General features: G+C 41.5%; 1 protein-coding gene across 2 annotated transcripts in view; it reads right to left on the reverse strand.

The window, feature by feature from the left end:
• Positions 1-26,703, reverse strand: part of agbl4 (AGBL carboxypeptidase 4) — a 270,269-nt gene that overhangs the window by 153,749 nt on the left and 89,817 nt on the right. For both annotated transcript variants that reach the window (XM_071487762.1, XM_071487763.1), the window contains one exon: positions 10,458-10,552. In XM_071487762.1, coding sequence (XP_071343863.1) covers positions 10,458-10,552 — 95 coding nt within the window. The remainder of the gene's footprint in view (positions 1-10,457; positions 10,553-26,703) is intronic.

Genomic DNA, 26,703 nt, shown 5'->3' on the forward strand with positions numbered 1-26,703 from the left:
CACGTTATTGGCGGGAAGACCAGAGGATGTGAAGCAAGTGGTGGGAGCAGTGGGGGGAAAAACAGAAAGACATTAAACCCTTTCCCCCATTCACTTCTTTAAAAAGACGAAGGCCTTTCCTTTCCATTTTCTTCAGTTTCATGCAGAGGAAAAGAAAATAAATTCTTGAAAAATGACAGATGAGAGAAGATCCTGCTGGGTTGTACTTATAGGCCAGATACAAATTTCAGGTAAGTTATTTGGATCTGAAACTGCTCTCAAAAGCTGATGCTAGTAGTTAACGTAATTCTACTTAACCAGAGTGTTTTTTAACAGTGCATCATTCTATGCTGTGACATCGTTATATTGCTCATTACAGTGGCACATAGTGCAGCTATCTCCGCATGAACATCCGAGTTAATGGGCCACAATAAAGACACCACTGTCTTCATTTTATGGCTGAGTTTTCTAATGGCCTACTTGGCTTTCTTGCCTGCTCTCTCAAAGGAGCCATCTAGGTCTCTTTAAGACCCCCGATATTCTCAGTGCACTTTTTCCTCCTGGCCTATGTCTCCCCCCATCCATTCTTGCACTCTTTCTCATTCCTATCCCCCCTCCCTCCATTCCTGACAGCTACAGGCAGCCTGCGGTAGCCCACGGCCTTTTCCTGTGCCTTTAGTTTCATTAGCGGGCCCCAGATGCTTAGCTGCTTACAAAATTATGAAGGGCCAAAGCCAACCGCCTCCAGATGGGACCCATCTATATTCAGATGAGCTGTTTCCTCACATTCAGAGCAATCCCACCCTGATGTCCTACAGTGTCGTCAACAAACATGCTGACAAACACAAACACAAGCAAGTACAAACAGATGCACACATTCACAGAGGAAGCCATGTGCACATGTTGTGCACACACCCGGGGCCACCCGGGCAAAACACACACACACACACACACACACACACACACACACACACACACACACACACACACACACACACACACACTCACACACACTGCTTGGCTGGGTGGCATCACTCTCTCTGTAGGAAAACAATAGCTTAGCTGCAGCACCGTGGCTTGTGCTGTCTGCTTGAGCTGTTATCCTGTATTGTGCAGTGGACAGTGACACACAGAGATTTTTACAAATGGACCGAGAGACTGAAAATTCAACCGTGGACTCTTTCAGATGATTTCAGTGTTTGGGGAAACAATTTGATACATCACCACAAGAAGCCACTCTAACAAAGGCTATAGCTAGTTTGATGCAAAAATCTAAGCTGTTTATAACGTGTTGAGAACTTGATTGATGGATACTTTAATTTTGACAATCTATCTCTTGCTAACTAACTTCCTCTAATTCTTGCTTTTAACTCAACAGTGGTTTCTCTGAGCACAAACATATGCCCAAAATGATCAGATGGCAGGTGAAGCGATATAAAAATATTGTATAAACAATAATATGATAGCTTTTTGATCAAGCATTGGTGCAATAAGGGCCAATGCATAACAATGCGCCCCTGATGTTATCGTGGGATGCATATGATGTGGACACATGACTAGGCTCGCATTTTATGAGAGGGAGAGTAAATAAATCATTATTCTATCAACTTGTCATCTTTCTACCGTCTTCTCTCTCTTTTTGTCTATACATCTTTTCCTCTTGTCACTTTAACTGTGCTGCAGTAATTAAATCACAGTTGTGAGTTTTGAGACAGTCCAATCCCCCAAACTTCACACTCCATTTCACCGCTCACATCTCTGACACCCAGGCGCATTCGAGCAACACAGAGAGAAGACCCATTTCAATACAATCATACAAGCATCACAACCACGGAAATGTCTTGACACCAAAAAAAAAAAAACCAAACAAACAGTGAAAGCACAGATTTAGATGTGGGGACAAAGTAAGAGAGGGGGATGCTCAAATGACAGCTAGCTAAGACAAAGGACTGGTTGAGAGCTAATGGAGGTTGTTTGTGTGTCCACATGTCTTTCCGTGTCTCTACACACTCGTGCTGACATGCATCTACACAAAGAGAGTTTATGTGTCAGTGAGAGCACAGCCACAAAGTTGCTGAGGAGGATGAGAGGCAAATGCAAATAGGGGACAAGAAGGATTTCTTCAAGGATCTATTTTCAAACGACAGAGCAGAACAGTTTTGTGGGCCTGCCAACCACAGATACTGGCTGCGCTGAAGCATCTGTGAAGCTGGAACCTGCTCCACACCACTGTTGACTTAGTTGAGCCATCTGAATTCATTACAGTGTCTGACAGACACAGACACACAAACACACAGACACACAGACACACACACACACACACACACACACACAGACTCCTGTCTTGTGCAGAATGTAGATATCAACCAGTCCTACAGAGTGTCCTAATATGTCCCATAAACACCTGACAGCACGGCTTTGTGCAATCGCTGAGATACCCATAATCCTTTAGTTGGAGTCAGGGGGTCAACTCGCCATCGTGTTGAGCACAGTCAATAAACTACAAACAGCCTACAGCCAAGCATCAACACCCAAAGCCCCTCACAATATATATATATATATATATATATATATATATATATATATATATATATATATATATATAAATATGCAATGTAAGTCCAGCATGTGGTGAAGAGCGTATAAAAATACTTACACTATTAACACTGAGAATTTTGTCTTGCGTCACATTGGCCTTAGGATGACAAAACATTTTGCAGTGTTCATGAGAACAGGCTGCCTGAACAAAGAGGGGTGAAGGTGAGGTCTTCAGCCTACAATACTAAAAGCAGCCGCTGACTTACAGTACAGTAATCATGGGACTGTTGGCTGCAGAAAAACTGCAACGCCTCACCTAGTTCATTATAAGATGACACAACCAATTTGTACCTCTGCCTGCTGCAATCTACCAAATCTCCCCTGACAAAAGCATTTAGATTAGAGCACTTTCAGGGAGGGCTGCGCTGACATGCGTACCCAGCCTGTAAAAGGGGAAATGAAGTGCCTTTTTAATTCTCCTCCAGGCAAACATAAAACTGTCCAGGTAAGTCATTTGTGGGTTGAATGGAGAGCCAGAAGCAAGTTGCCTCTCTGTTGCAATACCTCTCACTCTTTCTGTTTTTATCTACCCTTTCGCTGTAGGAAACTGTGTACACGTTATAACTCACATAAATCCTTATCCTCATCTAGAAGATTATTAATCTATTTGTTACATTTTGTCCCATTATTTCTCCCACATAATCCTCTTTCACTTCCTCTGGCAGCATGTTAATGAGTTTCTGTGAACAAGGAAGCTGCACGTGTTGATTGTTCTGATTGGCGGTTCTCCCTCTCTCTCATTCTCTCTTCCTCACTGTCATCCTCTCCGCTTTGACCTATCCAAAAGAATAAAGGCTCCCAGATGGAAAAGAAAACTGGAAATGAAGTGAGGTGCCATTTCATCTATTAAAAACAGAACTTTGTGATCATCTTCCTCTTTCTTAAGTCTTTGAAGACAACTGGAGCGAGGTGGAATGGGAGGTCATTGCCCAGGAACATGAACACCCCTCCAGAATTTGGCTAGACTTACCAAACCCCTTTCACATCTGCAGTGCATCAGGTATTCCCTTCTTCTTCTTCTTCCAAATGTTCACTCAGATTCATACATTACTCCATTTCCTCTCGGCGGTCAAACCAGTGACAGATAATTAGGTGTGTGTTCATCTGTGTCTCACTTTCTCCTGCGCTTGGTTTTTATTAAAAGATTTTGTCCGTCTCCCTTATCGCACAGACAATGTTGACGGAGAGGAGACATCATATATAACATTTTTTTTTAATCTAAGAATCTTATATGAAACCCATAAAGCTGTTGAATGATTGCTACAGTTCCCACTCCAAAATGGGACTTTGAGGGAAGGAGCCAGCACAAAACATAGTCTGTGTTTTAAATCAAATATAAACGCACCCACGCAGAGATACAGGCCGCAGGCACAGTATACGTGTAGTAAAAATTATGTTACAGTAAAAGATCCCAGTAAAGCTGTGAAATTGAGAAACATGGATGTGAAACGACAGTAAAGCTACTCTGGTCTCTTGAGGAAGAGAGTGGATGTGTAAAGCCTTGGCTGACAATCCATTTCTTTCCTTTAGCCTCACATCTAACAAGTATGACCACGGGGAGATGAGCAAAGAGGGAAATATGTGAGGTGGAACACTCCAGTACTAAATATCAACATGAATTGGTTGCAATATAAGTCAACAACTACAAAGAGAATTTATTCATTCCAATACATTGTGTTTTAATACTAAACAAGCAACTCAGACATGGTATCATACCACTGAGACTCTTGCTGTGGAAAATAATCCTTGTTATTATGTACATGAAGACACTATATAATTGTGATTTGTCTTGTTCCATCACATCTGTAGGGAGTCGTACATTGGAAGCCAGAACATTCCCGTTTACATGTCCTCTGCGTATACGCCCGTTATGGATGCGTGTCTATGTGACTCTGGTCTGGGGATATAATGGTAACGGCAAAGGTGGACTGCAAGTGTTCTAAAACAGCAAACAAGGGGTCGCTTGATGTTTTTATGAAGCGAGTCTGTTTGGAAATGAATCGTTAGTCCCGGTTTTATTGCTCAAATTACCCGAGCCGGTCCTTGTCCTGTTTGCCCTTAATTAACAAGCGTTCAATTCCCCTATTAATTAGCACACGCTGTTAGCTATTTTACATCACTCTTCATTTGTCTACAATTGAGAGGTCTATTATTAAAAGGCAAGCCACATGGTTAATTGTGCAAGTGGCTCAGCGGCAGGGGAGGAGAGCACCAACTCGCTGAGCGTAGGGAGGAGTCCGCGAGCTCTCCTGTGGTTCTGACAAAACCTTTACAGTCTGTCTTCAGTTCACTGCCTGACACTTCTTCCTCAAGACTTCCTCTATTCTTCTAAGACTTCCATGTCCCTCACTACTGCCACACACTTGCTGTGTTCAGACCCAGATGGCCAGCATGGCAGTGTAGCAGCAAGATAATGGGTGGTTCTAGATAAGGTATTTCTTTATAAGGCTGATCAGTGCAATTTCCTTCTGTGGGATGTATGGGTACAAATTATGAACTGGTCTACATCCCTTGTGCTGTAGCATTTTTCTGTAATTTCATTTGTATCTTTGTCTAAATTTCTAAACAGACTTCAGTTATTTGTTTCCATACATCCTCTTCATGATGGAGCATAACAAGACTAAAATTCAGGTGTCATTTTTGCTGCTAAGAGTTTGACAACAAATTGACTTGTAGTGACAAACACACAGCTAATTATCACCGGACTCTGTAGTTTCCCACAACTCTCTGGAATTTGTTTTGTTTTTCTAGTCTGCGACTCATTTTGGTTCATGCTCACCATTCTCATAGAGTCTGACAAACAACAGCAGACAGACAAAGTTAGTGACTAGCTGCTGTCGAGTATTGAACAGAAGGAAAATAATAGTTAACATCAATATGACCTTTTGCCACCAAGTTTCCCATATCAACTTTTTGGCTGGACCACAAAAGCGGGGCCAGCCTTATAAATGCAAATGTCTGTCGCTGAGTGAGTGATGGAATTACACCATTGGTCATCCAGCCGAGTGTTGGACTTTCCCCGTTGGTCATTGTTCTTTCAAACTTAATTTGTGCTAACAATCTCTATTATGTCATGTTTACAGGTAATGTTGCTAATGTACTGCCTTTGCCACAAAATTTGCAGACTTTACCAAGAGCCGCTAGTTTTCAACTATGTCCTCAATTTCACACATTGATTATTCACAGTCCAGCCATATACTAAGTTCTGACCTAGTCTTGTTAAAGTTATAATAGGTTAATGTTGTTTTCTAAGCTTGTTTCTGCTGCCCCAAAGCAGCCAAAAATAAATTATTGCAGGTTTATCGATGGAGCTGAAGGTATGAAAATTTTACCAATAATGCATAACACTTAATATACGGATAAATAGGAGATAACAGTAAAGTAAGCAGAAATAAACCAAAGAAACATATACAGAGTTACTAGTTACAGATTTAATCTTTGTTTATCTAGAATCATACAAAATATAAACCATTTGTGTGAAATTTTGTCCTAATTGCTGCGTGAAGTCTTGATTTATGGCTGTTTTGTGGGGTCACACTGACATTGACCTTCAACTACCAAAGTCTAATCAGTTCATCCTTGAGTCCTAGTGAATGTTTGTGCCAGATTCCATCAAGCCGTTACTGAGATACCATGTCCATGAGAATGGGACAGACAGACAACCCAAAAATAATATGCCTCTGGCTCTAGCTGTCACCAGCGCGGAGGCATCAAAATGAGAATGAGAACACACAAGAGCACAAACAGGCAGGAAGTGAGTCTGCCTGAAAACACTGTAAAGACAAGCAAAGGTGAGCAACGAGAGACACACAGAGCAGTGGAGATATCCTTTCTCTTTCCCTCTCCCCGCCTCACCTCTTCTCACCTCTAGACCTTGGCCGGGGCTTAACAAGTGGCAAGGGAAGCAGGCAGGCCGGAGCTGTACTGATTGACAGAACAATTACTGCTAACATGCACCCCAATGGAGAGGCAGACATCTCCAAATAGAATTTCACTATGTTGTTGCATCACACGCTTACAGGAAGGATTTTGGTAGAAAAGCAAAATTGCCTGACGGACTGACTGACTGTTCGTCTGCCTGTCTGACCGACTTGAAGCTGAGTACAACTGCTTGAAAAGCATTCCTCTGTTTTTTTGTTGCCTCCTGTAAATAGAGGAGGAAAAAGCATTTACCCTTGATCAAGGTTGACTGGTTCTAACTTTAGAAGCAACGTTTGGCAAACCATTTCCTCCAACTCTGACTGTTCATCTGTTAGCTCAGTTAGACGTGTAGCTATTTTTATCCACACACCTACTGACTGACGAAAAAGTGGAAACTTAATTAGAAGAGACACCACACATCAGAACTATTCTAATATATTATGCATCACAGACTTAATAAGGTAGAAGTGATGCAAAGACAGCATTTGAGATTGTGACATTGAAGCATTTGTAAGTTTTGTTTTGCTATATAGCCAACGTTAGCATCAACATCTGTTTACATACCATTCTTGGCAAGAGCTTCAGCTGCCATTGCATTTGCAAGTGATAAAATGCCCTCTGGGCAGCGCTATTCTTCAGGACAGCCTGGGCACTACAGTGATTTGGTATAGATGGCCTAACAGGGCCAGAGCTAGATGGTTAGCATGCTAACTTCAGTAGAAGAACAGAAGTGATAGAAATAGTAGTAAAACAAGAGTTAACATTGCCATTGCTTTCCACCACTGGAGACAGCTCTTGGCATGTAAAGGAATACGTTTTGCTAAACTTGCAATGTTTCTTTTTCACTCTCTTGACATCACATAGACTGAACAACTGATTTAGAAAATAATTTGCAGATTAATCAATATTAAAACAACTGATGGTAGAAGCCCTAATATCTAGTGTCTATTCAATACCTTCCACTCCACTCCACACAGGGCTCTGTTGGTTGATGCAGCCGGTCTCATGCAGCCATCCTGGCCATTACCCCACCCTGTGGCATTCTGGCCTCCAACAGCTGCATTACACCACGCTCTCTGACTTTCTAATTAGCTTATCTCAGAAAATAAGGATGCTGGGCAATTCTTTGCTCTAGCAGTCTAACAACAAGCAGACTGCAGGGAATGTGGTTGGCACCTTGTGTCACCAAGGGGGCTGTTGTCTTCGACAGACTAGTACAAAAAATATGGTTCACACTCTTTCCTCTCGCTCACAAACACTTGACTCCTTTTCTCAGTTTCTTGGCATTTTTTCCACTTCCAACTTTGCGTCAATTACCGATCACAAGAGACAATTTAATTTCACAGATTTAATATTTTTGGAAGTCACAGTGATTAATGAATGTGACGCTAACATTTGAAAGAAGAAACCAGTTTGTTTGAATTCAACAGCTTCTCAACTACACAGACCTAGCTACAAGAGATTGTTAATTAATTGTGAAGTCCATAAAATAAGATGCTATTTTGCTATCCCTTTAATGATGCCCACACCAAAAAAAAAAAACAGTATAAAAAATACAAAGCTCCGCATGTACAGTGGATAGTATTTAAGGAAACTGACATTTTTTGTGCCTCTGCTCATGTTTGAATTAATTTTTAGGAGTCAGATTGCTGACAGAATCAAAGCCATTACCCTCAGTCTCACCTTTCACAAAGCAAAGTAGTCCCTTTTAATTAGTTTATCCGTTTTTCATTATTTATTTTCATGTGACCTGTAGCTGTGTTTAAATGCCAAATGATACAGTAAATGCAGAACCCTGTCAGCTCTGATGTCTCCTGGCTGGAGGAGACATGGAGTGAGGGATGTAAGAGAAGGGAATGGAGAAAGGAAGAGAGGATAGATCCTTCCACCTGTAGCAGTGAACGTCCTGCAGGACTGTAATCTGCCAGTTGTCTCTCACTGAGACGTCCAGCTTAGCCGAGGCCAGCCAAGCCCTGCAGCCTCCAGCACCGAAGGATGCTGGGACCCCAGGACATAAGGCACCTGCACAGGGAGATAAAGGCTTCAACTCCTGAGCTAATACTGACGATTCTTTTGATAAATACAGACACGGGGTGGAGGGTGGAGGGTGATGGGGAGTGGGGGAGCAATCATTTCCAGCTCACTCTCTCTCATTCTCTCCTCCCTGTCTACCTGTCTCAGTAATCTCTCTTTCTTGCACTTTGTACATTTTTCTTCCTCCACCCTCTCGCTGTCTGTTTCTCTGCAAGTCTCCCTCTCTCTCTATCTCTCCCTCTCTCTGTACCTTCTTTATCCTGTCCTGTGTGAGTTTGGATCAGACAGGCAAAGCTCTCCACGCTCTGCCTTTTTATTTATTCCATATCTGTAACTGTCAAAAAGAAGATTGCTACTTTAGGAGCTGTCGGTGCTTTGTTGTGCTCATGGAAAGTCAAATGGAGGTGGTTGTGTTAAAAGCATCTTGACCACTTTGTGGGGACACAAACAATGTCAGCTGTGGTCTTGGAAGCCCCAGACAGTTGAAAATGGCTCTACAAGTGCATGAGACATGATGCCTCTTAGATGGCACAGTGCTGAGAGGAGCGGTTAAAACAGTATTAGCCTGGGGAGGTAAATGAAGTCGGGCCTCAGCAACATTACCTCCCACTGTGTCTGTCACTTAAATACCTATTTATGAGAGCTTATTTAAATATAAACATGCCCAGTGTTGCATGATTAGTGTATTCAGAAAAGCTTTGGGACCTAAATGACCCAACAAGGCTTCTGTACAGATTAACACCTCAGACATTCACCATTATGTCAAATGAGAAGTCAAGACCATTCAGAAAGTGGCATTTTTTGTAACCTGGGACAATAATTACCTGGCAGCAAATGTCAGTTAAATTACCACTGCTTCAAACTGTCACTGTATGTAAAGAAACTGGGATATAACTTTGCTGTATACTGTAGCGCTATCTGCACAGTAACTTAACTGACAGAGTAACTACACTCACCTGAGAAATAACACCAATTTTGAAGCAAGCACTTGCCAGCTTCACTGTAAATAAATGGCAGGATGAGACAGCAGTGGCTCTGACACTGTGAAAAAGCCACAAGCACAACAAACAAACTCTGAGTGCAAAGTTGCAACTACACCACATGGAGTCAAAACAGTGAAAGCGAGGCAACTGTGCTGAGCTGCTTCGTGTTGCACTGTGCGGCATCGTAGACAGCAGTTCATCTTTCCGGTCTACGGTGTCGTGCCCATTGTCTCTTCCCATTAGCCTGCGACCGGCGTGCTATGATATGGTCGGTGCAAGCGCTTGGCTAGCAGACGCAGACAGCTCAGGGTGGCAGATGCCTGGCGTTTCTGCGGATGCCCTCCATCAACTGATGACAGATGTCAGGGCTCCTCTTGGATGGCAACACTTCATCACGCTACCCTGTTCTCCCTTCTCGCCCCACTGGATACACCAGCCTGCTTGGCAGACGCCATGCCCAACCCCACTGCACCAACCCCTTTCCCTCCTGCCACACCTATTCATTCCCACACACACTCACACACATTTCTGCATCCATCAGTCAAGCGTTATTACATCAGACAGCCGTCATACTGGCAACCAATGGATCACATGCTAATGTGCCCAGACGCATCCACTCTGGAAATCTAAAGTATCAGTCTTTAGCGTGCGTGCTCGTGTATGTGTGTGTTTGTGTGTGTGTGTGTGTGTGTGTGTGTGTGTGTGTGGGAAAGAGAGAGCGAATGTGTGCATCTACTGATGGGCAGAGAAGGAAAGTTTTTCAAAGTTGTAGGTGGACTGAAATTTTGGAGATGAATTTTAGAGATTTTAGAAATGAAATAATATTATATTATATATTATATTGCAAGTACACCTTGCAAAGTAAGGTACAAAAGATTTTCCATAAAATAACCTTTAAATAAAGCTAATAAAATCTTGCTAATGTTGTTTTTGCCTACTTACCATTTTGGCCTGCTGGTAGATTTCACCACAGGAGACATGCCATCTCTGTACAGGCTCTTGGTCTTGGAGAAGTTGACCACATTGAAAATGACTCTCTGAAAGACATTGAAAAAGACAGAAACCACATTAAAGCCACCAAAGATTCGACCACTACTAGCTCTGTGGAGAGTTTGTTTGCATTGTACATTGCACTTAGCAGCAGTTAGCTGTTGTAATGTGCAAAGAAATGCAGCATGCTCCAACAACGCTGGGTGTCAGACACTTTTTTGCACTTTGCAAATGTTTTATAAGGAAGAAAATACATAAGATATGTTTGTCAGGCCTCAGCAATATACAGAATGCCTTTAAATGAGTAACACTGAACATAAACATAACTTTGACATGTTCATGTAATGTTATATTGTTAGAAAATCTTATGCAGTGTGCATATGATTAAAAAGCCACAGACTGACTCATACTTTACAACCATTTTGTTCTCATGTGACTTGGGAGTGGTCGAGAAACACAAATTCCTGTCGTGGAAGAAGCTCAGAGAAAGGTAAAAGTTGCCACAACCACCATGGATAACACCAACAACACACAAAATCACAGTACATTAACATGACAGAGGGGAGATAAGGCAGCTTTAATGTCCTGCAGATGATCCCATGTTGAAGTAACAAGGTTCCTGATAAAAAGGCAGCAGCTCTGAGGAGCGCCAGCCTCTAATCTGGGAGGACATTATGGTTCTCCCCATAGGGATGCTGCCTGGCCCAAAACATTAAGCTTTGCCTGGGGTGATGGTGTCTGGCTTAACACCTGCGCTGGACCACAGACTTTCTTTCTTAGCTTAAATATTGCGGAATAGCCCTCCCCTCCTTCCTCCCACCTCCAGTATGCGTGATTAGGATCAGAACGAGTGGGAAAATGTCGAGAAATGAATACATTTTTTTTTTTAAAGTCAAATGAATGGCAATGGTAATACTGCGGTGAGGTAAATGAATCCTATTGATGGGGCATATCAAATTACCAACTAAGTCCAGGTGGTGGAAGTTAACTGGGTGCTACTGAAATCCTATTACAGACTCCCCACCCTCCCCTCCCTCCTTTTCTTTCTCCTTCCCCTCCCCCTTATCCATTTCTCCCTTTTTCTCCTGCCTAGCATCAGAGGAATGGGGATTGCGGATTGTGGCAGGCTGATTCAGACTTAGGTAAAATGACATCTAACTGATGTTGAGACTGGCAGCAGGCTCCTGTAGCAGGGAGATAAGACCATTGCTGCTGGCATTTCAATTACACTTTACTGCCCCGCACATCTGTTGCGAGAGCTACTTTTCAGCCTTTTCCCCTCAGGCAAATACAGCCTTACTCTGACTCCACTGGCTTTCTTTGACTGCACAGCCTCCTCCCTCATTCTTTATCCACAACAAATTCAGATTGTCTTCCTCCTTAGCTTCACTCTACCCACTGTTTGTAATCTATTTGTTCGGCCTGTTTAACTCAGAGGGAGCTGAGACTGGACAGATGACTGAGACACAGTCAAGGGGAAGAAAAAGAAGACTGAATCGCAGGCAGAATGACACACAATACAAGGGTGGGAGACAGTCAAGCAGAGAAAAAGCTGCTGTTGCAAGGTAAGACATAGGGACAGACTCGGAGAAACAAAGGCAGAATGACAATTGCACAACAGAGACAAATATGGGCAGTTGAGAGTTACTGAAGGTAATTAAAGAAAATAAAGGAAGGAAGGGCTTGCTGGGCGGACAGATGTAGAGGACACAGACAGGTGGGCTGGAAGGTAGGGAGGAAGCCACATAGCATGTCAAAGTCTCAATCTCCCCCTGTGGCCCTCTGGTTTTACCGCAGCTAAACAGATTAAAAGAGAATTTCTTCGTCTTGTGAGTAAACATCAGATCAGGAAGACTTCAACCTGAAAGACAAGTTTAATAAAGAAACATAGGACAGTATTATCCTTCTGGGTGTACAAGACAAGTGTGTATGTATTACCGCTTTAAAGCTACACGAGTGTGGTATTATTCCTTTAGAGCAGTATCTGCCATCTGATCTAGTGCAGTAACGGGTTCATTAGGTGTCTGTTTTCTGCAGGAGCCTATAACTGACAGATACTGCATTCTACAGGTACAGAGTTAAAACCCTTCTCTGGTATATTTATATCATACACCATCTCATTCATCTAGCTATACAGTCCATTTCAAGTACACACTCACATACACATTTGCAAATGTTTACTTTATCAAATGTACACACACATGCGTCCCTGCACACATTAAAGATGCATTTGTAGGTAACTGGCAAAAAGGGAGTAGAGAAAAGGAGCCAGTTATTTAGCATTTGGCAGCGTGTGTCTCTCCATGTGTTTCAGTTTTTCCTAAAGACAGCAGTGTTTCAGTGACTTTTGTGGGCCATTCGTGAGAATTAAAATTACAAAGCTTCAATTCTATGGGTATAACAGCCTATGAGCTCAAGCCTGTGGCTCATTTGTACACTCTGCCATTTTTGTCAGGAAAAACTTCACCCTGGTGCTTGGAATGATGCAACTGAGGTTAAATAGATCAAGAGGACCAGTGCAATTTTGGTATTCGTTTTTGCATGAAATTGTGCTTGGGTTTCCATCTGCTAAGAACACCTCTTATCACAAGCGGAAGCACAAAGATCAATTTTTGTGGCCTTGGTTGACAGAAGCTACTTCTGCTTTTAACTTTTACATTTTTTATCTAGTTCAGATTAAATGCACATTAAAATACAACTATCAATGCAACTGTAAAGGACTCTGTTCTGGGTCACTATGGGTGATACTTACCAATATTATCACACATAGCTGTTTGGGAAAAGTATAAGGTGTGGACTTTACAGAGCATTGGATTGAAATGAGCTTCCTATGTGCAGTCTCTAACTTGAAAAATATGCTGTGTGCAGATGGCCTACAGTACTGTACATACAGGGAGCTCTCACAGAAAGTAGTGTGATTTTTTTTTTATATACAAGACACAAAGTAAAAGAACAACTCTGTTGCTCTTCTCAGTTAGCGCTGCATCTACAAATTCTACTGATGACAGGATTAAAATTCTCTGTTTGCAAGCATACTTGACCAATCAGCTTGATTGTCTCTCTCTCCTGCTGTCTCTCTCTCTCACACACACATACACACACACACACACACACACACACAGACACACATACACACACAATTACACACCCAAAATTTCACTGAACGAGAATCAAGCAAACTGCTGCGGGGCCAATTCTCCAGATCGTTAAAACTTAGGCACAACCAGGACCAATTTAGGAGCCTCTACATGTGTGTGCGTGTGTGCACGCATGTGTCTACACATGTGTGCTGCCCTGGAAGATTTAATTAGGCTGGGAGCAGTTAGAAGAGATTAACATCCATGCTGTCTGAGCTGTCATGTCGTCGAAGCGTGTCAAAGCCCCTGCGCTGTCCCCATCACTGCTGAATGGCAGGCTGGAACAGGTGTCTCCGTGATGTCACAACAGACACACACAACATTTCAAAGTCACATTATACAGATGACAATACAGATCCTTAAATATTGCATCCAAGTGTAAAACTAAGTGATACATTTCTGACAATTCAAAATGAGATATTGTCAAAGGAAGACATATTTTCAAACTTGCATAAAGGCAATTTGTGCATATTACACCAGCTGAACCTTCTCTGTCTGACAAAATCTTACAACATGCAAAACTCAAATGAACCTTAATGGTGCAGTAAGTAAGATTTTCACTCTCTCAAAGCAGCAAATAACTATTACAGTATGTATCTTCAGAGACCTAATGAGATAGTTTATCAAAATCAAAACCAATGATCCCACAAATACCTCTTTGCAATTTCAAAAGGAATCAAAATCCAGGAATAAAGCTTTGCTTAAATGTAGCTATTTTTTCTTTTGAAACATACAGTACTGAGCACAGGGTCACTGGAATGTGTGCTGTGAGTATGATCTGTACATCAAGGTTAAAGGAAGAACAGACGCCTCATTCAAAATGTTTTGGGTGAGAGTCTAAATGACAAATTTCTAATCCCAACCTTTTTGTTAACCTCTAAACAGACTCGCCAGCCAGACACAGGGCTTGGCACTAAAATAGAATTGGTGGTGCCGCTTCAGGATAGGATTGTGTTTAGGACCAAATGCTGTCTTTTGATCTCCATTGATCCAGCGTGTGGTGAGATAGCGTTGCTTCCTGGAAGAAGCCTGGATAAATTATTAAAGAAACCATTCTAAATGCGTAGACCAAGACCTCTACAGAGAGACTGAGCACTTTGTCCTTTCGGTAGTGATGGCTGAGCAGACTTTATTATGAATGATTGGAAAAATAATAACGTTTCCAGAATGTGAAAAGGGTTACTGAAACCACTAAAGACCAGATAAATTACAACTATTTTCACTTGGTCCTGAGGAGTTTTATTTAAGATTTTAAAAATAAGCATTTTCTGGTTCTTCAATGACAACAGAAACAATAGGCCTGTTTCACTGTTGTTTACTACCTTTAACATGATAACAGGTGTCTGACTTTTTTATTAACAACTGCTGAAATCATGTCAACATATGTCCTTAAAGAGTTGGTGCTGTACAGAAACCAAAACTGAAATTACATGTTATACATAATTAGATTGTATTACACACAATCTACAAAAAATATCAAGATGTGAGTGCAGATAATAATGTAAAATGTGTGTATATGTGGTTATCATAGGTGGTCCTCAGTTTAGGGAGACTGTCCTATCATAGGTTTGGCAAGAGTCCACTGTGCTGATGGGTCTATAGGAAAGAAACAAAAAATTCTCAAGGGATTCACTCCTGTTGCTGACCACCAGGCTCAGATGGGAGCAAAAATTTGATTTTTACTTTAATATCAGTTCATCATAGAAACACTATTAATCCCACAAAACTGCATTTGAAATGTTGCCCAGTGGTTTAAACAAGCCAACAACTATGTATCTGTGACAAATTGTCCCATTAGGTATTTGGTGAGGTTACCTGTACATATCACCAAACTGCGGTTCCATGAATCACCTTGGCAACACTGTGACTCCTCGGTAAAGCACAGGCAAGCAGAGCAGATCTGTGAGCCCTGTCCATAGCCATCAGAGTCAGGCAGGCTGATAGCTGCTGGCAGCTCTGCCTGTTCCTCTCTTGTTGTCTTTGATCAATCTGATCACTGACGCACAGCGTGCCAACTACCCACAGTAGTGGGGACTACCTGACACCGCCAGGAGCACAGTACACACATCCAGAGACCAGCATGAGCACACACAGACACACACGCAGATATAAACACAGTACACTTCGGCACATTCTGTACATCTGTACAAATACATTTCTGTTATGTGAAACACACAAACACACACACACACACACACACACACACATGCACACACACTATTAATAGAGGCAGGGTAATTAATCAAAGAGTATGACACACATTACAGTGATATGATTGCTTTGATTCAGTTCTGACAGCAGAGTCTCTGTGCTCAAATTTACAAAATAGCAACAAGTGTATTACAGAAGGTAATATATATTATGTTTCAAGTTTCAGATTGTCAGAGCAATTTCAATAAAATGGTCATAATGAAATGTTGCTTTCAAATGACCACCCATTCCAATAGAGTATGCAGTGGTCATTTTCTGATATCTACATTAGACATAAAACTATGAGAAACAGATTTGCATTTTGCAGCACATAGATAAATGTGAAATGATGAAGAAAAATCATTTAGCAAAGTGGTGACTAATTACGTAACATTGCTTCTCACCTCAACAATGTTGTTAAAGTAATGTGACATGTCTGCAAACACATGTTGAGTTGATGTCATGTATGTGCATCTGTTTGTCTACTAATAAGCACCTGAACTTTGCCTCAACTATGGTGGAATCAGTTATTTGTCAGTTATTAGTTTGACAAAAAGCAGGCAGCCTTTTCAGTGGGTTTGTGGTGACTCCCCAGGGTGGCATCATGGTGAGGGGCAGCTCAGCTGTGGCTAAGCCCCTGTAAAGCGTGGTGAGAGTGAGAAAGGTCACAAGGTAGCAATGAGTGGGAATAACACTATGACTGGGGAACACTGACAGACAGCCTGAGCCCCCGTGGGAGAGGATGGAGGTCACAGTCTCATACGTGAAGGGTGGGACACGTGTGTGGGAGTGTTTGCATGTGAGAGAAACAGGGGGACAAGGATGTGACTCCTTCGGGAGCACATGCAAGACCTTGAGTAGGTCTGCCATACATAACCTGTCAGACTGTTCACAAAGTCACATGCTGACAATGTCAACCAGTACAACTAAATGTCAGCAATGTCACCAACAAAAGTAAACCCCTGGTCACACACAAACAACCCACACACACTTTACTATGCCTGCTCTCTTTTACCTTCTCACCTTCCCTTTGTTCCTGCAGTGTGATGTTGTGGCTGACAGTTTAAGTCCCCTATGACCAATGTCAACTCAAGGTGCTGACACAAGGAAGAGGAGGATGGGACCCTTTAAACACATAACAGACACACAAACACACACTGAGACAGAGACAGACACATATACCCCGCCCCATCTGCTACTCGACCGACTCACACCCCCAAACACACACACCTAAAGGTAAACTGACAAAACAACACAGTAATATTCCTACAGTAGTTTTGGTTTGTTTGTACTTAGTCTGAGATGCCCTGTGGAAAAGTGAGCTAATATGCGGAGGAAGTTGTGAGATACCTAGCTATTGATCCTGGGGGCCATGAGTCCCAGCAGCAGCCTTTTAAATGTCAGCTTTTAATTTCCTTCTCCCTCCTTCACTGAAAAAGATTTATTCAAAGCAGAGCTGTTCCAGGAGATATCAGATAGCACGGTGACAGTCTTTTAAAGAGCTTTTGTTTGGCTTAGGCATTCATGGCTTTTTGTATCAGACTCTTTTATTCAACCAAAGAGGAGGAAGTTTCTGCACTGGGCACTGAGTTGCAAGGCAATCTCTGCCTTCCATTGTGAGGCGATGTACAACTGGAACTTCTTTAATTAGGGCTTCTCTTGTACTGAGTGACAGCAATGGTCAGTACCCTCCAGACACTGATGGAGGTCACACATACAGACACCACATATCCACAGATACTTAAACACACATAAACAAACAGTGGAATTGTAAAACATTAACCTTTTGCATTATGGAGGAGTATTCTGCAGGTCACACAGTCAGCTTTCTGAAAGACTAGAGATAAACATTAGTTAACCTCAATGAAAGTCTTCTCATTGCTTTCATTTAATTACCCAGCCACATACTGTACATGATATAGAGACACTGCGGCACTATAATAAGATCACACATTCATGTTGTGGTTTAATAATGAGGGTCTTTGTGTGTGTTTTGGCCTTGTGTGTGTTCTTTTTGCAGTTGATGTGTGTAGAATGGTTCATGGTCAGCTACCCACAGATTGTCAGACATGTAGGGACTGTCTGTATAATTGACAGGGTGTTTGGACAGCTCCTTGGCAATAAGACCCTATGTTATTTCAACACACAGTTCCCCTTTTATTACCACCCTTCCCACACCTAAGTATGAAACATACCCCATATGTCCAGTTGACACAGAATAGCACAGTATATGTGTTCTTCTACTCTTATTCAGTGATTTATTGTGTCACTTAGAAGGCTTTAATAAAAAAGGAATAGTTATTTTACCAGAGGCACATATCTCTGCAGCTTACTCACTCTACATTCAAGTGAGAAAGTACTATCAGTTATAAAATAGGCCTGCTTTCATTAGTTCCAGACAAACTCTCTCTCTTTATATACTATTAATTTGTTTTGGAAATTACATTTTTAATGAAAACGTAATTCCTGCCTGGATTATGTTCAGGGGAAACTTGTTTTCAAGTGAGGGAAGGGCTCAGGACTTTGATACTGGAGACTAGAGTCTGCATCCCTCTGCGTAAAGATTTCAGTTCCAGTTAAATGTTAAAAATAAATATTAAGTGAAAACATCCTGGGGCACCTTGGTGGCTCACCTGGTAGAGCACGTACCATTAAGGCTTTGTCCTAACTGCAGCAGCCCGGGGTTTGAATCCCACCTGTGGCCCTTTGCTGCATGTCATCCCAACTTTCCTGTCACTCTCTCACTAAAAACCATGCTTCAAATCTGTTTTTCAATATTAAAACAAGATCACAATATTTCCTTAACCAAGTGCTGTGAGTGTCTAAGCATAAGCATAAAAAAGTTTAATCGTACTTTACTTGTCATGAGTGGATCTAGTTTTGCAAGAGCAGATTTTGTGAGTAAAAAACAAGAAAAATATTGTCAGAGCATCTTTTTCAAATCTGTTCAGTATCAACAATTTCCAGCATTTGGCAAATACATTCATCAAATATGTTTCCACATAATTTTGATAAAACTGTAACCCAGGCAGCATTTTGTTCCTTTCACAATCCATTTGCTGTTGCAAATTAGTAGAATATAAATGTAATTTCTTGGAGAAATGTTTTTAATGTTCACCAGTCTCAACACAGATCTGAAGCTGACATGGAGAGGCATGCGGACATGGCCTGCCAAGTGAACACAATATAATTCAAAGAAAATGGAAATTTTCATAGTAATTCTCGGAAATTTACTCATGTGCGTCGGTTCACGTATGAAATGCAAACATGCCTAATCACTATCTTTCTGACACTTTCTGAGACGGCAAGCAACATGTTCTTGCTCTACAGCTGTGACGAGTACAGAGCTAGTTCCAGCCAGTCCACCTCCACTCCCTCAGCAGCAGCACTGCCGCTGCCACAGGCACACACTGAGGGATGAACAGAGTGGCTGTAACAGCAAACCGCTGCACTTCTCTTCTTCCCTCCTTCCCTTTCCCTCAGCACATTTGTCTTCTCACCTTCTTCACCCTCTGCCTTCTGTTTTAAACATGGAAGAGTTAATTTGCTCATTCTGCAGGCAGCATCCTTTTCTATTTATCTTTCTTCTTGTGTTTTTTCCCTCTCTCTCTCTCTCTCTCTCTCTCTCCCTCTCTCTCAGGCAGGGCTGTGCTGTCAGGCCCTTCCAGAGCAGTGGGGTTGTCAGGAGTGATGGATGACTATCAACCTTCTGCTGTCTTCCACTACGCTCCTGGGAGATTTACAGGCTCGCTGACTACCAGGCATGAAAACCAATCTCTCTCTCATTCTTCCCTCCCTTCCTCCAACCATGCCTGCCTCGCTCCTTCCATCTCACTCTCTCTATTTCAACATCTCCTCCGTTACCAAAAAAAGCTTTCATAATGGAGAGATGTGTGCAAAACAACACTGAAATCTGTGCTTGAACAGAGGGGAGCAATTGCTCCTCTTGAGGGTTATTGTTGATGTGTCAGAGGGGAATAACATCCTCAGAGTGATACGCCTGGTCTTTGACAGCTTATCTCGCCTATCTTCATCTTCATCTTCTCCATTGCTTCCAGCTCCTTTACAGACTTGCAACACATGAGCATCCATCCATGTTCCTCTTGCTGGTGGTAATTATGCCACCGGAAAAAGGTGCTGGGCTAATTGCTGTCTCAAAATAGTAATTGCTTTATTATCGTGACCATTTTTGGTAATGATAGTTCAAAGGCATTATGTTAATGCAATTAAATGGTTTCATTATGATACTTGCTTGCACTAATTGATGGTATTTTCTAAGGCTGGACCGCTAAATGAAGTTATACTGTATACAACTCTTCTGCGATGAGCAGTCAGCACAAAAACAAAGTCAGAGACCAACAAAGTATTACAATTATATGACATAACAATTATGTCAGCTGTTTACAAGTCTACAATCTGTGTTGTCAACATTATCTTCATAGATAGAAAGAGACTTTAAGTGTCATGAGACAAATGACAACAGACTATAGTCAGACAATAAACATGTAGTTTAGTGATATTTGCTTGTACAAAGACCCAAATCAACTAAGACATCATATCCATGCATTATCAGATATTGCACTACAGATTTCATAACCATTCCCGATAACCACTACCTTTCAAAAATTGTCTGGGGAGGAAACCCGTATTTGCATTAATTTGCAAATTCGGCAAGGGAACCATGCTGGCTAGTGGAATAAATATGAGCCTTAATATGCACACAGTGCTGACACCACTCTTCAAAAAGAAGGTAATAGACGTAAATGACATGTAAATGTTATTTAGATTGCCATCTAATAGCATGCAAAGCGGTGCTGTGTCTCGCCTTATCAAATATTTGAATTAGAAGATGTGGCCCCACCTCGAACTTGGGCTGCGTATAGTAATGATACCTGTGTGTGTGTGTGTGTGTGTGTGTGTGTGTGTGTGTGTGTGTGTGTGTGTGTGTACTGTCTCTGTCTGTCTGTCTGTGTATGCAAGACTTTGCATGCATGAATGCGTGTGATCTCCACACCACAACAATCTCTGGTCCTATCAGTCATCACACTACATAGTAAGAGGTAAACACATGCTATGCTTTCATTGACGTTTGGTGGGCTCATTAAAATCAGATCATATCTCAGGAGGGCAACTCGAGGAGAATTCTCATTCTCTTCCCTGTGCTTAGACAACATAAGCACAACGTGATGTTTAATTTTTGCTTATATGGGTCTAGCTCTGTACCAGTCAGGTCTTTCCTCATGCTGAGTGACAAAGCTGGGTTGACATCAGATACAGAAAGGCAGGTACACAGCTTCAGGTAAATTACAACCACTGGCCTGAGATGCCAGTCTGATCTTAGGTTTGCCCACCTGAGAACATTATGCATACTTGTGTAGTTGGATTTACCTTTGTTGTAAAACTTGATAGAACATAAAAAGAAATCCCACCACACAAATAGAAAGGATAACAGTGTGAGTAGCTTAGCTCATCTGTTTCCTGAAAGCAAGCTACAGTTTTAAGTGTGCAGGGTGATAATAGGTCAAAGACTAGATTTTGCCACCAGCAGTGTTTCATGCCTGCACTCGTATAATATCAGGCGTCAGAGTAAATATGTTATTTTTGTTTTCTTGCACAATCTGCATTAATTAGAAAAAGCACCCCCCTTGGTCAGGCGCCACACTACTGCCAGGAGCCACAGGGCGAAAAATGAGTCATTTTGGAATGAATAATGGATTTGTGTCTGCAGGGAGAGTCGAGGATTCACACAAGTGTGTGTGTGTGTGTGTGTGTGTGAGTGTGTGTGTGTGTGTGTGTAAGTGTGTGTGTGTGTGTGCGCGCATCTGTGTAAGCTAGTGAGAATGTGTGAACCCTGCAATGAATCTAGAAAAATACGTCCTTGCTGGTCATTTCACTCCAGCCCAGCCCCATACTCCTCCAGATGCGCTCTCTCTCTTCCTCAGTCATTTCACAACCAGACGGGAATATGTAGATGTGAGAGCAGGACAGTGCAGAGGGAGGGGTGGAGCAATAAAATCATAAATAAACAGGCGCTTTGGGGGTTTTCCTGCCACAGTAACTGCTGCCATTTGACCTCAGGCGGTCTGTGGAGGGCAGGGATGATAGATCTGCCCTTCTCCGTCCTACAGCTGTTCACACATCAACAGCAGAAGTTCCAATTAAAATGCTGAAATGGCGGCATCTTTATCGCTACTGACACTCTAGAGGCTCATGTGTCACTTCAGGCCTGGATGAGCTGATGAAGGAGACTTGGTGAAGAGAGAGGAGGTAGGGAGGTTAATGAGAGTCCAGTACTACTTGCAGCCCATATTCTCAGTCTCTTCTCTCTGCACTGCTGCTTCAGGCCTTCACTCTGACACACTGATGTAACACATTCAGACTAATTTAAAGGCTTGCTGAAAACAGAGAACGAAACAGAGGTCAAAGGCTGTGTGAACGCTGTGTGTGTTTGTGTCTCTTTTCACAGAAGCTACATTACTGGGAAAGGATGGAGGTTAAAGGACACTGAGGCTCATCTCTGACAGCCATGCTGTGTCAGCAGGAAGTGATGTCATGGGTCAGTGTTGAGAATTGTGAGGTGGGTCTACAAGGGCGCTAACCCCACAGCCCTGCCAGATAAGCACAGAGTGCTGAGACTCTGAATTCAGTATGAATGGCAGATACTCCAGAAGAATATCAATCACTTTCTACACTCACACTCTTCTTCTCTTTCTTCTAAGACACGTCATGAGTATAATTTACAAGTTGCCAGTGTTACATCCAATCTGTTTTAGTTAAATGTGACATAATATACGGAACTGGATCATAACTCAGTCACACACTCACACATTTATGTTTAACAGAGGGCAGATTGTCAAAAAGGGGGAGCTGTCATTATTAGATTAGTTCAACACCTGCTAATCTGTGCAGCATCAGTAATGACAGTCGCAGTTTTAACACTAACACCACCTTTTTTGGTCTTTATTAGAAGTGTCATGGTCACAGGTTATCATTTTTCATTGAGGGCAGATATGGACGCATGAAAGTGGCATGCAGCAGATGAATGCAAAGACTCAACAAAAAGGTGATGGACAATAAATGATAACTCTCGTCCCTGAAGTATGTTGTTTTAGTTTCTGTCTGCATCTATTTGTTAACCTTAATGATGGCAACAGTGGCAAGTTAGTCAAGGTTAGGCCTCTATCTATTTCTTGTTGATTGGCAACTGGAGGCATTTAGGGTGTGTGGTACAGCCATAAGGCTAAATGGAAACTAAATCCCACAAGTTTTACAGTTATCATTTAACATTGAAATTTAACAAACATTTGACAAAAATCCCAATCTTTCACAAACCTTAGTCAAAATTTCTAACCACAGAGAGGACTCTGGATATGAATCCCAATCTCTGGTGTGACAGTCATTCATTAAAAAAAACTGCTGAACTGTTCCTTGACATTAAACTTTTTCAGGGATGTAACGTCAAACAAGCTCTAAACTAAAGATGACATGTTCAGCAGAAAATATTCTCCAGTTAACCAAAAAAAATAATTTGACAGATTCAAATTGTAAAATCTGTAAAACCTCAAGCACTCAACACTCAGAGTAGCAACATCAACAAGTCCACATAAGCAGGTCTAAAATGCTGCTTCTGGGACTTCTGTTGCCTATAGGTGGCACAGGTTGGACTGAAGGTTTAGCATTGTGTGTCTGAAAGTGCTGGTGCTGCAACTCTGCAACTGGATTATATTGACTGTGCCTGGTTTCAGGTGCTGATACCCCTGCATACCCCTGACATTGCTTGTCCTTGCTCCTGTAAGTATTACAAGATCATTTATGCCTAGACATTTTTACAACTTGCTGTGAGTAAAGGAGCATAAATCAAAAAGCCGACATGACCATCATCATGACAGGGGAACACAGAGGACGTAGGATTTGGATGATCCTAACAGATGCAGTTTAAATCCATAAATTACAGAGAGGGGAAATAGGAACACTGCTTTGCTGTTCAGTCTACACACAACCCATCTCTTTTCTGTCTCCACATTCAACAAGCACTTTTTGTAAAAGACTTAATCGAAGAGGATATTTTTCTGGCCTTCTATAACCACCAGTTACACAACAGCTTAACAGCCAATGATTTTAAGTCTAGAAATGTCCTACCATGCTTTTGCTTCTGTGTACCTTTTGGTTGGCTCTTTGTGATCGAGAGGCTGTAAAAAAGCAATCTTCTCTACCTCTACCTCATCAACATGCACGGGTGCACATGCATACACACACATAAGCAGATGCCTCTCTCCATGAGAGACCGTTAAAACATGGCATGGCATTCTTTTTTAGCCACCATGCTTTCTGTCTGTCTGGAAACAGCTCCTAGTCTCTTTCTGCAAGTCTGCAAATGTTGAAAAATGGATCAAAATGGACAACACCACTGCAGTTGCTGCTTCATGACACCCCAGACAAGCACAAGCATAAATTAAGGAAGGGGAGAAGTAATAGGATCATAGCTTGGAGACACTGGATAAATAAAGGGATCAGTACTGTGGCTATTTCTACAAGGAAATGCATCATCACTAAGAGGGATAAAAGAAAAAAAATGTGTCCAATATCTACTGAATGCATGATGGAATTAAGGAAGTAACCTTTGGAACATCACACGTAACAAAAGTGATAGTTTTCCTTCAGTTGACTGATTACAGTCTGATAAGCATGGAAAACACCACACCCATCATCGATTGGCAGCAAAACAGATCAATAAAGCACCACCAGCACACATGCCAGATAGACTTACACTGATCCAAATAATAAAGCACATAGCATACTTAAAAACAAACAAATTCTCCCGAAATTAGGTGGAGCCTAGTTAACAGGTGAAGCTTAATTTAGCTAACTGACAGAATTCTGGATCACTGTATTGACTGTGCATTTGCTGAGAAATCAGAACAGAATAAAACATTTAATGCAAGAACAGAGAGGTCACAAGAGAGACAGGAGAGACAGCTAGGATAGATAGAGTAACTGGCTCCCTCAGTTTGAACATTGGTAAGATTTTCTCATATAAAAGCTGTCCACCATCAATTTTTAAAATGTGGACTTGAGGGATGAAGCCCTCAATGTCTGTCTGATGTGTTACACTGGCCGTCTGAAAACAGTTCAACCAATTATGCTGCTGTGTACAATTGAACGAGTCCTATCAACTTGGTTTCATAAATAAGAGCTCAGTGGGGTGGAAGTGTCCTTACAAAACCAAGCAACAACTCCACCACAAAGCCAGTGGTTAAGGTCAGTTTAGTTTACATCAGTTGAGTTTAGCTGACTACAGCTCACACCAGGTGACAGAAATTAAAGGAAGTGACAGGAAGTGACAAGTTTGACAGCTGATCTGTCAGAGAATGAGAAACTTGAGGCTTGGGGCCCTGACAAACCAAACCAACCTCAACGACAAAGACTGACTGATGCGTTGCTTCACAGCTTCTGTTCAAGCTGTACTTTGAAAACACTGCACACTGACAATACCCATCAACTAGCTGACAACATGCATGGAGGTTCTGCAGTTTCGAGCGGCAACAACTATTGAGACTACTGCTGTATTTTAAAAAAAAAACGAAAAAAACGAAGAAAAAAAAAACAGAGATCAGCAAACAGCTTATTACGACCCATAGACCCATAGCTTTATTGTTAGGTAACCTCTAGTGGTTGTAGTAATTATGGAGGAAGTTAGGCGTAGTATATAGAACAACAAAGTCTGTGCTGGGAGGAGGTTGGGTCAACAAAACACACATCTCTGTCTGAGGAGATGTTCATTTCCCATTTGTTTCTTTTATCTATGGCTGTTCCTTAACCTTAACTTAGGCTACTTAAAATAATATGTTTTGTGCCTAAATCTAACCAGCTTTTCACCTACAATCCTGTCTCAAATAAATTATGTACTATATTCAAATGTAAATAAGCCATTGAGTTTAAAGTCCCTGTGAATTTTTTCTGCATTACACCAGATCACAATCTTTCCCTAACCTTAACCAAGTAACATGACTGCCGAAACATAACCATAAAAAGTGAAATTATGCTGCAGTCACAACAAGTAGATAGTATACTGCGAGATTGGATGTTTTGGCTGAAAAAAAAAATGTTGCTGGTGAACATTCTACTACTATCAACATGCCAAATACATAAATCAACAACATTTCCTCTTTATGTTAATAGAAACTGTAATCTAGTTGCAATTATGCTTCATACAGAACATTTGTCGTTGCATTTTACTGGTATAGAAATGTCATTTTTAGGAGACAAGGTTGAAAACCTCTCCAAACCAACTCACACCACGACCATTTCCTAAACCTAACCAAGTTCTTTGAGTCTAAACCTAACTAAGCTGTTTTTGTATCTAACCTAAAATGAGATTAACTTCAGGAGACAATCCTGTGGACTATTTTGATCTTCAAAAAAAATCATCAAAAAAAAAATAAAAAATAGAAATAAATAAATAAAATAAAATAAAGTAATCGGATTTATACACTATTACAATATTTTATGCCTCTGCACTGGCAACAGCCAGAGCCGGAGGCATATTGCTTTCAGGTTGTTAAGGTAACGGTGACCTCACAAAACATGGTTTTGGTCTTGTGAATGCAACATCTCTGTAACGTCTTGAGGGATTTTTTTTTTTTTAATTTGGTACAAACGTTCAGTTGGAATTAAGAACAAACTGATTAGATTTTGGTCATCAAAGGTCAAAGGTCAAGGTCACTGTAACCTCATAAAATACTTTTTAGCTATTACTCAAGACTTCACACAGCAATTATGACAAAATTTCACACAAATGGTTAAACATGACTCTGGATAAACAGGGGTTTAATCTGAAACTAGTCCGAGTGGCGGAAGCATACAACTGCAAG

Source organism: Trachinotus anak, unplaced genomic scaffold, assembly GCF_046630095.1.
Source record: "Trachinotus anak isolate AG129_WGS33_773 ecotype Australia unplaced genomic scaffold, CSIRO_AGI_Tana_v1 ptg000010l, whole genome shotgun sequence".
Lineage (NCBI taxonomy): Eukaryota > Metazoa > Chordata > Actinopteri > Carangiformes > Carangidae > Trachinotus > Trachinotus anak.